The 12,956-nt window shown below is 45.3% G+C and overlaps 1 protein-coding gene across 5 annotated transcripts in view; it reads right to left on the bottom strand.

The window, feature by feature from the left end:
* Nucleotides 1-12,956, bottom strand: part of RHBDD1 (rhomboid domain containing 1) — a 71,164-nt gene that overhangs the window by 51,312 nt on the left and 6,896 nt on the right. For 4 of the 5 annotated variants that reach the window (XR_003088724.2, XM_075937585.1, XM_075937586.1 and 1 more), the window contains 3 exons: nt 5,985-6,073; nt 3,623-3,673; nt 1,327-1,446 (listed from right to left, as the gene is read on the bottom strand). Coding sequence is in view for 4 of the 5 variants with exons in the window: in XM_075937585.1 (XP_075793700.1) it covers nt 1,327-1,446; nt 3,623-3,673; nt 5,985-6,073 (260 nt within the window). In the remaining variant the exon portion in view is untranslated. Of the gene's footprint in view, nt 1-1,326; nt 1,447-3,622; nt 3,674-5,292; nt 5,384-5,984; nt 6,074-12,956 lie in introns of all 5 variants that reach the window. The other variant, XM_075937587.1, reaches the window with a different exon arrangement.

Below are 12,956 nucleotides of genomic sequence, written 5' to 3'. Positions count from 1 at the left end.
GCTCTCCCTGTAGCAGTTTTGCTGCTGCCCAGGGCTCTGTGCTCCTGCTGGTGGCTTCTCTTTCTCCCCATGGCTCTGCTGCTGTCCGGGGCTCAACTACTGCCCAGAGTCTCCGTGCTCCCCATAGCACCCTGCTGCTTACTGGGGCTTCGTGCTGCGCCAACTATCTTTGCTTCTGCCCCGCGGGCTCCATCAAGCACACGCCCCACTGCCACCTGGGGAGCTCCACACTCCACCCAATGGTTCTGTGCTTTCTTCCCCAGCATCCCCTTTCTTCCCCAGAACCCAGGGGGCTCCTCATTCCCCTCTGGCAGCCATGCTGCTGCTCTCCCCTCAGTGACAGAAAGCTCGCTCCTCTCTCCCCTCCAGAGACCCGAGGGCTCTCTGTTCCTCCCAGTGACTCTGTTGCCCCCTGTGCTCCGTCTCAACCCCCTAATTTGGCAAGGCTCCTTGTCCCACCCCAACGGCTTGTACCCGCGCGTGCCTGCATGGATGATGCCAGACCAAGGATGCTGCCAGACAAGAGAAGCCCAGATTTGGGAATTTCAACTTGTAGTGCTTTGCCTGTATTTACAGGGGTAAAAAGGACAACACAGCTAATTCTAGGCTTGTCAGTCTGACATGAACTCTAGAAGAAAACAACGGAATGGCTAATATGGGACTCAATTAAAAAACAATTTGAGGAGGATAATATTAGGCTGATAAAGGTAATAGTGTTGCTATTTAGATTTCTGTAAGGCATTCAAGTTGGTACTGCTTCACATTTTAAGAAACCAGAACCATAAAAAAAAAATCAGCATGCCACACGCTAAAAGGGATTCAAGTTTGGTTAATTAATAGCTCTCAAAATGTAATTGTAATGTGGAATTGAGTGTCTGTGTTTTTTATGAGGTCCTGCAAGGATCAGATCTCAGCCCTATGGTTTTTTAACATTTTTATCCATGATCTGAGCGTAACCAAAATCATTACTCACAAAAGTCTGTAGGTCACACAAAAACTGGGGGAGTAGTAAAAGAAGAGCACAGGTCCCTTATACAGTGATTTGAATCGCTTGATAAACTGTGCATCAGACAATCGTATTTTTAATAGGTCAAGTATAAGGTCATACATTTATAAACAATGAATATAGGTCATATTTACAGAATAGTGGATTTTATCCAGTACAGCATCACATCTACACTGTGAAAATTCATGTAGGCAATGTTTCTTGATTTTGCTTGTAAAAGGACTGTTTACTTCCTATACTTTGAAAAGTCAGAACTCTGAATACTTCACACTCTGTCAAGACAAACGATAGCTTAATATCCAATGCTATAAAATTCCTACCTCTGTCATGAAGACTGTTCCTCAGTGCCATTTCAAACTGTTCATCTTCAGTAAGACCACCAGTGTACATATCATAATCCCCTCGTGTGTTGTATGGGTAACTTGAGTGTCTAGAAAACCCTATGGTTTGACAAGAAAAGCATAAATAAATAAAATGCTGGCATTGAATAATATATTTGATTTTACTGTCTATCATCACTTTAAGTAGGTTTTCCCTTTGAATTAAAAATTAAGTTCTAAAAGGAAAAAAACCACATGATTAACAAAGTATCAGCTATAAGCATATATGCAATGGAGGAGGTTATTTTTGCCAGCTTTGTATATTATAAATGATAGACTATGGTGGCAAGCAAGGCCTCAGATAATTAATATTTTAAAGAAAAACACGTTAACTTTTTAATTATTTTGTGTAATAAAATGTTCCATTTCAATAAAAAACCTGTTCTCTAAAACGAAATAGAGTTTTAATGAGCTCCTCTTTAAATTAAAATGCTAAGAATTGGAGACCATAGTAACGTGACAGAGTTAAAAAACAGAACTAAACCGAGTTACCAGCCGTGCATGTTTTGACCCATGCTTCATTTCACTCCTCTCCACAGTTCCCAACCAACACTGTCTGCAATCATCAGCATTAAGACCTAAAAAGTTCCTGGCTCAAGGTACACCTGCCAGAAAGCCCTGCAATTTGCAGGACAATCCAAAACTTAATATCTAGCTGCTGTTGTACAAACTTACTTATAGTAATGTGGTACTTGTACAGCATGAGTGAAAATTAGCAGGAAACCCACTGCCACATCCGTGGAAATCCCCCACTGTTAGATTTTCTTTACCATCCCAACCACCATTTATGGTCTATTCTTACCATCAACCCTCATCTAATAGCAGCTAGAATAATAGTTTATTGCCCAACTATTCACATGGAAGCAGAAGAAGAGCATCAGGGACAGACAAGGGAGTATTTCTCTCTCAAACAGTTATAATTCTGGTGGACCCCAGAAAGCCTCAAGCCAGCGATTCACCTTGATGCTTCCCGATATGAAAAATATTTGAGTTACAGTGAGTATGAAGATACAAAACAAAAACTGCTACTAACTTTTCACAGCTGTTCTTCCAGATGTGCTGCTCGTGTTCATTCTATCCTAGAAGAGTGTGCACTGTATGCACTATTGCCAGACATTTTTACTTTCAGTGTTATCCATTTAGACAGCTCTAGAGCACTCTGGAGTGGTATGCATATGTGCCAATATAAGGGGTACCACTGACCCCGCACACTCTTACTTTCTTCTTGCAACATAGAGGTCAAGAGAGTGTGTCATGGAATGGACATAAGCAAAACATCTTGAAGCACAACAGATTGAGTCAATGGTGCCATTTCTGGCTTGGAAGAGAAAAGAATGGCCTGGCACAGGTCATACTATGCTGTTTCCCCATTTGTCTCTCTTCTGCACTAAAGAGCATCCTCTTTGAGTGTGCTGTTTCCTACGTTTCTCCTTGGCATCAGAGATGATAAATGGTACAAGAGAAATGCTCCACATGGAAGTTAAAGCGCTTGGCACTGATTCAAAGGGGCTCAACTCTAAGACTGTTCTGAGGGCAACCTCCATGAAAACTGCCTTCAGCAAAATGTCCCTGTCCTTTTTCTTCATTCATACCTTTCCTATCTTTGAACACTAACCAGCTTCATTACTACTTTCTTCCTCCTCCTAAAGGCTCTTCCAATTCTGCAGCAAATGCATGTCCCAGAATCCCCACACATTATCTCTGTAACACATGACCCTCAACAAAGATGTTTTCCTAAACAAATGGACAATCCTCAGGGAAATCTGGGTATGTAGCTAGATGGGTAATCTAAAATTAGATAATTTATCCCTGACAATGGAACCGATAATTTAAAAACAATGTTGGACACTAAAGCCAGACGGATCAAGTCCCGATGGTGCCAGACCAAGGAGGTTCAACCTGTATAAAGACTTCCTGAGATTCCAGTTATCAGTACTGTAGTAAATGACATCCCCACCAGTTCCCTTGAGAAACATTCTTTGGGCCCTTAAATAAATATACAGAAGAAATGTTCTAGAAAACAATCACCTCAAAACTATCTCAGCTGCTAAAAAATGTTTCCCCAGTTAGCTGCTTGATCTGGAGTACAAATATTGAGGCCAAGATATTTTCTTTTTTTCCTCACTTAAGCAAATTCCAAATATTTTATAATTCATAAAATGGTATATTTATTTTAAAGAAAAAAAAAAGAAAGATGTGAACAAAGTCTTTAAGACAATTGATTGAAAGTGCTCACCTGAGTAGTAGTCTCTCTGTCTTGCAGAACCATTAAAATAGGAAAAGCCACCTACCAAGAAGAAATGTTACACTTAATATTCATAAATCATTTTATAATCCTTCTTCAAAAATTAAAAATTGAGTTTTCAGTATTACTACCCACAGAGTCTTGGCCTTCTATGATGCAGCTCTGGAACAGTGGGTTTTCTATGAAATTTTGTCCAGCAATAATCGAAGCATTTAATATCTTAATATTTTTCTCAGAGTCTCAAAGTGATGTCTGATATAATAAAAGGGCAGAGCTATGCATAAGAGAGAATACCCATAAACACTCCAGTAAACATTCTGCAGAATTAGGGGTTGGGAAATGTATGTACTGAGAAAGGAACTATTCCATTTCAGGCCATTCTACAGAAAACTTACAGCTAGAGTCGCCACTGTTCTGTTTCTGCCCTGCTATGTATGAGGAGGAAGAGACTTCTGGATCCAGGAAACAATCTCTTGGTCCTGCCCCCAAATCCTGATTGTACAACTGTATACAAGAGATACCCTTCATGCAGCAAAAAGAGCTCTCTTCAAATCCTGCCTCACCCATTGTACATTGATCCTACCAACAGGCAGCATTGGTAAATATGGGTGATTCATCCTTAAAAAATGAGAACTCTCTAATATCAACCAAGTGGGTTGTGAAATTTCTCTCACTTAGTTTTGCCACTTAAAACTTCTATATATCTAGAACTTACGGAGGCTTCATCACCAAACCCTGCATACACTTCAAGACTGGAAGCAAGTAGGATAAATCTTCAGGTTAGTGACCTACTGGACTTGTTGAGGATTTATTTTAGTACTTAAAAAAAAAATAGAACTAAAAAAAATACTTTAATATAACAACTTCAGTGAAAAATAGAAAGCATGCGGATTTCTGAACTGATAATGTAGTCTCATATATAAGCTATAGCAGGGGCGAGCAATCTGGCCCACAGGTCAAATCCAGCTCACCAAGCCTTTTAATCTGTTTGGCTCTCTACGCCACATCCTAGGGAAGGGAGGAAATCAATGGTAGCTAAGAGATTATGTGGAGATGGGGGCACCACGCAAAGCCTCCCCACCAACACAGTGTGCAGAACCACACAGAGCAGCCAGACACTTTGAGTGGTCTTGGGCTGCTGGCAGACAGGGGATCTGCCCGAGGACCCTGCTGGGTTGCTGGCCGGGAGCTGTGTAGGTAAGCGTCTCCCAGACACAGCCTGCCTTTGGCACCCCACTCACTTGCACAGTCCAACTCCCTGCTCCAGGTCACCACCCCATCCTGCCTCAGGTCACCATCCAAACCCACTGCCCTCCCACAGGTCACAACTCCCTCCCAGACTCTGCACCCCATCCTACAAACACTCTTCCAGGCCAGAATTCTCTCCTAAACCCATAGCCCCTCCGGGACCTTGCACCCCAATCCCCTACCCCAGATCACAACCCCCTCCTTCACCCAAACTCCCTCTGAGAACCCACTCTTTCTTTCTCTCCTGTACCCCAGTCCTGTACCACAAGTTCCCTTGTGCACCCAACCACTGTCCCAAACCCCACACTTCGTCCATAGAAAAGTGCATCTTACTCATAACAAAACACTGTATTTCTCTGGGTTTACTAACTTTCACTTTAAAAAGGCTTTAAATGGCATTTAACAGTTTATACCTCTTTTTTTACATATTGTCTGAAACATTTGAAAAATAGTTGATCCTGGTCTTGGCTCCATTTAAAGAAAAAGCACTTCAGACTGGCTTATCTAATATATAAAGGAAAATGTTTGTAAGTTTGTGCGCTAATAACTTGGACACTATTAGAGCTACCACAACCAAACTTTGCATGGGATAATCTTTCATCCAGGAGAAGGTTTTAAGGTACTTTTCGACCAGATCGGGCCTGAGCTCAAGCTGTAAAAATCAAAAAGTAACCCTCTGCGTGGCGCTGCAAGGGCCGCCCCGCCAACCCTAGGTCCCATGCCCACCACCTGCAGCCCCCAAGCGCCACCCCCTCCCACCTGCAAGGTTACATAAGTGACCTTCTTCCCCCCCACACACACACACACAGTGCCCTGACCCCCATGCACACAACAGCTCGGGCACCCGCCCTGCCTGCCTGCCTCCCCCCCCCCCCCCCCGGGGATGACACAGACCTATATTTTAATCCCTATAGAAATCAGAGCAACTTTTCTAGTATTCAAAAAAAGATAATGGACTACTATTTTTCTACATTTTGTTCCTCCAGTTTCCCGAGCAACACTGGGTAACTCCAACTAGTTTCTAATAAACCAAATATTAAATTTAAACTTAAATATTAAGCAAGACTATTAACTTCTTGTTGGGCAAAAAGTGTTCACTATTTACCTGCAGTTGCTTTCATGAGCATCTTCAGAGGCCCCAGCGTGTACATCAGTCCAACAAGAATACCTGCTAGATGCCCAGCAAAAGAAGTCCTAGGAGGAACAAAATCATTTTTGAGAGTCTGTATGCTTGATTAGTTATACCCTGCATTCATATTATTCCAATGTGTGTCAATTGGTCACAGCTCACTGTCTTTATTCCAAATGATGTCTTTTATTCTGTGCAAAACTGACTATGCCTCAAAGAACATTTTCCACCTTTTTTGGCTGCTGAAATGAGTAACAACCACAAGAGGTTTCAAAGGAATACCTCTGACCAAATGAGGAACTAAAACTGGTTGATGTACTACAAAAACTGATATACCGGAAAGAAAATAAGAACAGTTGGACAACTTGTATAGATTTCATTCAGCTTTAGTTCATTTCAATTTTATAAAAAGAATCTAAAATTAGTTCTCTTTTAGCTCTTGAAATTTTGATTCAGCACTACACTGCTCCAGTTTTTACATCAGTGAAAAGCTACTGAAATCAGCAAAGCTATAAAAGAATATAACTAGAGTAAAGCCATGGTAAATCAGGTCATTTTAAGAGAAATTACTACATTATGTATATAAAATAATTCAGACCTACTGCATATTTTTAAATATTATATATAGATATGCAGTGAGTGGCACTACAATAGCTTTTGTAAGTAAACAGATTTCTCGGTTTGTTTCTAAACAGCAGCTTTATATCTATCTGTATCTATATCTATACTAGGGGGCTGTGACCCCCGCTCACTGCACTTGCCAACCTTGGCTCTCGCCCCAGCCACCAGGGAGAGCTTGGTTGCGGCTGAACCACCTGTTCCCCTTCCGCCTCCTCCCCCCCTTCTTTTCCCTGTCACCACCACACCAACTTAGTCCACCTTTCTCCTTCCTTCCTCCCCCCTCCTCCCACCAACCTGCCCGAGCCTCCTTTCTCCCTCTTCCCCTCCCCCCCAGGCCAGGACCCTTCTCCCTCCCCCTCTAACAGTAACACTCCCACCCCTCTACCCCCGGCTGCAGCACATGGCCAGGCCCTGCCCTCTCTCCTCTGGCCAAAGCCACATGCAGCCAGGGCCAGCCCTCATCCTTCCAACCTCTGAGCACTGGGGAGGGGGGAGACTGCATGGCTCACAGCTCCCGCAGGACAGGAAAACTTTTCTTTAACATATAGCAAAGATATACACACACATACACACACAATTTTGACAGCGTCTATTTGTCTGAGAGTCCCTTTGTTCAAGAACACCTCCTAAACGATAAGAACTAGGGCCACTAAATTGGGCAGGGAGCTTCATCTTCTCCAAACTTAAAGCCAGGTCGGGGTTTGATTGTGCTAGGAGAAATGGAAGCCCCCGGAAAAGCAGAGTTTTCCATAACATGCAAAGGGAGGGGCTGCTGTTCTGAGGTATGTGATATAAGAGCAGACACTGGATGCAGTGAGCCCACAGGGGAGAACTATCCTGCAGAGTGTCCACTGGGTACAGCCATACTACCAAGGGAGTAGCCAGCAGGGCTGGGGCTCCACCATTTTGCTTGCCACCATAAAAGTAAGTGGGGACTCCCTATTCAGGAGACAGCCCTCGCTGCTCCCCCAGGAGCGGCCACAAGAGGAAGAAGAGCAGGCCCCAATGCCCTGGGCCAGGTCAGGAGGGAGGGAGAGAGAGAGAGACCCTGCTGGTGTCCTGGGACAAGCCAGCAGGTAGGGAGTGCAGTCCCTGCTGCTCTGGGCCACTCCCGGGAGAATCATAGACTCCTAGGGCTAGAAGAGACCTCAGAAGGTCATCGAGTCCAGTCCCCTGCCCAAAGCAGGATCAACCGTAACTAAATCATCCCAGCCAGGGCTCTGTCAAGCCAGGACTTAAAAACCTCTAGGGATGGAGATTCCACCACCTCCAAGGTAACCCATTCCAGTGCTTCAGTGGAAGGACTTTAGAGAAACCAATGGCCATTTAGAGAAGCCATTTCCTTGGAACCTGGGGTCAGCTGGGACTCTCCAGCTAACCCTGGGCTCTGTGCCCTTTGAAATGCCACGCAGGCATTTTCAAAGGGGCAGCGCCACACAGAGCCTGGGATCAGCTGTGCAGTGCTGCCCCTTTGAAATGCTGCCACAGCATTTCAAAGCAACAGCACCGTACGGAGCCTGTATCCCGGGCTCCAAGCAGCACTGCTGCTTTGACATACACCCTGTCCCCCCTCCCCCCCGCCTTTCCTGCCTTTATCTGATAGAGGCAGCAAGGGCGGGAGAAGCGACTACTAGACTATCCGATAAGCATTTGCTTATCAGATAGTCGACTAATACTTAACATCCTTAGAATCCAGGTCTGTTGTGGACAAAGGCTTCTCCACAGCAGCAGCTCCTGCCCACAGGGGGCCTGAGCTCCCCACAGAGGCTGCTCCAGGATCCCACACATATTGGCTCCGGCCTGTCCCCTCCCCACCCCCGCGCACTGCTTCCTGTGATAGCTGGCTCCCCACAAGCACTGGCTGATACAGAGACAGCAAGGAGGAGGTTCATGTAGACCAGGCATGTCCAAAGTCCGGCCTGCGGGCCAATTGCGGCCCGTGTTCCGATTTAATACGGCCCCCGCTTCCTCCCCCTCTCCTGGCTCCCCAGCGCTCTTTTGAACTGGCGCGTCCAGCGCGCCGCTTCCGGCCGCGCCGCCGCCGCCCATAGCCTCCGCGGTCCTAGAGCCTGCCCTGTAGGGCACGTCCGCAGCCCCGCTCCCCCGCTCGGCTGCGGGTTCGCCCTGCCCCCGGGCCGCCATGAGGCCGGCATGCCCTGCGCTCTCCGCCCGCCTCCGACCCTGAGGGCCCTCCGCCTCGGGGCTGAGAGTGCAGGGACGGCCCTCACGCATGTTCACTTCTTCAAATCTGGCCCTCTTTGAAAAAAGTTTGGACACCCCTGATGTAGACGTTCAAATTAACCCATAAGCCTAGGCTTATGGGTTAATCATTTAAATGACTATACACTAACATCCCTACTACAGGATATGCAAGAATAGTGATAATGTAACTTCTATACAATTGAAAGGGGGAAGAACTCCTTCTTGGAATAATCTTTACAGAAGGTGGTGAGTAAACAGCAGCAGACAACTATTTTCTCCCTAATGTACTGTCAAACAAAATATTAGCTATTTACAAATAAACTGTGTTACTTCACCTGTTGCTACAGTTAACCTGCGTATCTCAATCACACTCTGGAAATTTCCAGTTGTAGGATCATTTACAACTGGTCACTTCTTTAAATGTGCCCACAACCAATTCAAGAAAAGAAAAGGATACAGTCTATCCATGTACCGCCTATGTGAATTTATACTGCTGTTACAGCTTTCATTGGCAGGATATTACTGCAAAGACACATATTAATAGCACTGCAGGGGAGAGAGAGGTGGGAAAACTATATTGAAAGTAATAGAAATGTTTGTCATGCAAGAATAAGTTGGCTCATTGATTTAGCAGCTCTCAAAAGAAGAAGCTGTGAACCAAAGACGGAGACTAAAAAATTGTAAGTTAATAACCATAACTACTATTAACATGGCAAAGCTGCAAGACAGCTCATCAATAAAACAGTATTTAAACACAAATGATATTAACAATGTGACTTCCTAAACTCAACTAGTAAGCAAAAGTCCAAAGTTTTTAATCAGACAACACAATAATAGAGAAAAAACACCAAAAGCTCATAACATAAATCTTTTGACTATTACAGCTGTACAAAAGGTTGACAATGATACCTTGTCATTACACAAAACTCCTCTGGTTTCATGGATGACTCAAAACTCAAATCAGGTTTGACAAATTATTCTTAAATATTTGCAAAATTAAGCCCAGTTTTGAGCAATCTTGGAATGATTTATAGCCTGTAAAAAACTTGGAATTCTCAATTGTGTATGTTGTCACACTAAAAAAAACCCCACACCTGTATTGGCCGTTCTGGCTGGTTTTGTTTTGAGATTTTAGCTTTGAAACTCAGGCTAACTGTACACTTGCTAAAAAAAAAAAAAAAAATGGTCTGGTAGCACTTCTCAGACTAAGAAAACATGTAGATGTTATCATGAGCTTTCGTGGGCACAGCCCACTTCCTCAGATGAGGAGTGAATGTTTGGTTCAAACTAACACGTCCTGGCACGTGCTTTCACTTTCAGAACAGCTGTTGAGTGGAGTAACATGCCGGCGAGATCATGCTAATGAAGCATGGGATATTCAAATCATTGTGAATTTAGGAAATTATTCTGCCTTAAAACTTTTGAAATCATTGCCAAAGTTTCACATTAGAATACAAGTTTGATGAAGTTGGTATTTGTGATGACTGACACTATGTTTTATGTACTGTATTTTTAAATAAACTGCTTTAACGGGGTCTTCTCATGGTGTGAATCACTTGCAACCACACCATTCTCCCTTACAAATCAGTAGCAAGATTTGAAACCCCTGACTTTCAGATTGCTAGGTTAGACCTTTACCATTTGAGCTTGTGATGGGGTGGACTATGCCCTGAGGCCCCTGTTGGAAGCTTTTTGATTCTGCCATAACCCATCCCAGAAAATAAAGCAGTAGAGAGGTCTCCAACCAGGCTAGAGTGGCTGCAGGGGATGCAGCCAATCAGGGTCCAGGAAAGCCATACAAAAGGAGCTGCAGAACAGAGGAGCTCAAGGAGTGAAGCCTGAGTGACTGGAATTGGAGAAGTGGAAGTGCAGCAGTTTGGTGTGAAGAGCTCGTGGAAACAAAATAGAGCCCTGAAGTAAGGGCACAGGGAATTAGAGCAGCAGTGGAACAGACCTAACAGACAGCTGCTATCTACAGTGTCCCTAGACTGGGGCCCAGCGTAGAGAACAGGACAGAGTCCCCTCACCAACTTTCTATTAGCCACTGTGAGACGTGGCCTGGATATTGAAGTCCCAGAGGAAGCGACTGGATCCAGCCAAAGGACTGGCACCAGAAAGGCTTGTGGAATTGACCTGAAACAACACAATGACTTGGAGATCCATTAATGAATGTCCAGGCAGGTTAAAGCATTCTCCAACAGGTTTCTGTGTGTTGCCTTTTCAGATATATAATTTGTATCCATTAATTCTTTCCCATAGAGACTGTCCAGTTTGGCCAATATACATTGCAGTGGGGCATTGCTGGCATTTGTTGGCATAGATCACATTAGTGGATGTGCAGTTAAATGAGCCTCTGATGTAGCGGATGATATTGTTGTGTCCAGTAATTAAATTGCTTGTGTAGATGTGTGGGCAGAGTTGGCACCGGGGCTGATTGCAGTGGGGGTTCCTAGATGATTATTATGGAGGTGTGTTCCGTGGTTACTGGAAAGAGTTTGTTTGAGGTTAGGGGGTTGTCTGTAGGCGAAGATTGGCCTCTCCCAAGGCCTGTGAGAGAGAGGGGTCATTTTCCAGAATAGGTTGTAGATTGTTAACAAATGTTAAGTTGTGGTGATGACAAGTGGTGATGACATTCTGTTGTTTGCTCTTCTTGGCCTGTCTTGAAGTAGTTCATGTCTGGGTACTCTCTTGGCTTTGTCAATCTGTTTTTTCACTTCTCTGGGTGGCTATTTCAGTTTTATGAATGCTCTATATAGATCTTGTAGGTGTTTATCTCTGTCTGAGGGATTAGAGCAAATCCGGTTCTATCTTAGGGGTTGGCTATATACAATAGATTGAGAAATGTGTCTGGAACAGAAGCTGCAGGCATGAAGGTAAGTGTAACAGTCGGTAGGTTTCCAATATAGGGTTGTGGAAATTTGTCCATCACTTAATTGTACTGTAGTGTCAAGGAAGTGGATCTCTCATGTGAATTGAAGCAGGCTGAGGTTGATGGTGGGGTGGAAGTTGTTGAAAACCCTGTGAAATTCTTCAAGGGTCTCTTTTCCTTGGGTCCATATGATGATGATGTCATCAATGCAGCATAAGCAGAGTAAGAGTGCTAGCGGGAGAGAGCTGAAGATACATTGTTCAAGGTCAGCCATAAAGACGATGGCATATTGTGCGGCCATGCAGGTGCCCATGGCTGTGCCGCTGACTTGAAGATACAAATTGTCTCCTAACCACAAGTAGTTGTGGGTGAGCACAAAGTTGCAGAGTTCTGTAACCAGCTGTGCAGTGGTGTCCTCGAGGATGGTGTTCCTGGATAGCCTGTAATCCATCTTAGAATCACAGAGCTGGAAGAGATCTCACGAGGTCATCAAGTCCAGCCCCTGCCCAAAGTAGGTCCAATCCCAACTAAATCAACCCAGCCAGGGCTTTGTCAAGCAGAGACTCAAAAACCTCTAGGGATGGAGATTCCACCACCTCCCTAAGTAACCCATTCCAGTGCTTCACCACCATCCTACTGAAATAGTTTTTCCTAATACAGGCAGTCCCCGGGTTACGTACAAGATAGGGACTATAGGTTTGTTCTTAAGTTGAATTTGTACATAACTCGGACCTGGCTCCAGATTCAGCCGCTGCTGCTGAAACTGACCAGGGGCTGACTACAGGAAGCCCGAGGCAGAGTTGCTCTGCCCCCAGTTTCCTGGAATCAGCCACTGATCAGTTTCAACAGCGGCTGAATTTGGAGCCTGGGACAGAACAGCTGGGGCGCTGCCGGGTAGGTCCCCCCAGAACCAACCCGGCAGCACCCCAGCTGCTCTACCCCAGGCATCCATAACAAAAGCCTGGTCTGCTGGGAGGGGGGGGGGTGCACTAGCTGCGCCCCCCCCCCCCCAGCAGACCAGAGACACCCGGAGCAAAGCCGCGGAGACGGCGGGGTCCCGCACATCCAAGGCTTTGCTCGGGGTGTCCCTGGTCTGCTGGGAGGTGTCCCCAGCAGACCAGGGACACCCCGAGCAAAGCCGCAGAGGCGGCGGGGTCCCACGTCTCCAAGGCTTTGCTCCGGAGCAAAGCCTTGGAGGCGCGGGACCCCGCCGCCTCTGCAGCTTTGCTCGGGCTGTCCCTGGTCTGCTGGGGACC

This window comes from Pelodiscus sinensis, chromosome 10 (genome assembly GCF_049634645.1).
Source record: "Pelodiscus sinensis isolate JC-2024 chromosome 10, ASM4963464v1, whole genome shotgun sequence".
Lineage (NCBI taxonomy): Eukaryota > Metazoa > Chordata > Testudines > Trionychidae > Pelodiscus > Pelodiscus sinensis.
This window is presented reverse-complemented; position numbering and strand designations above follow the sequence as displayed.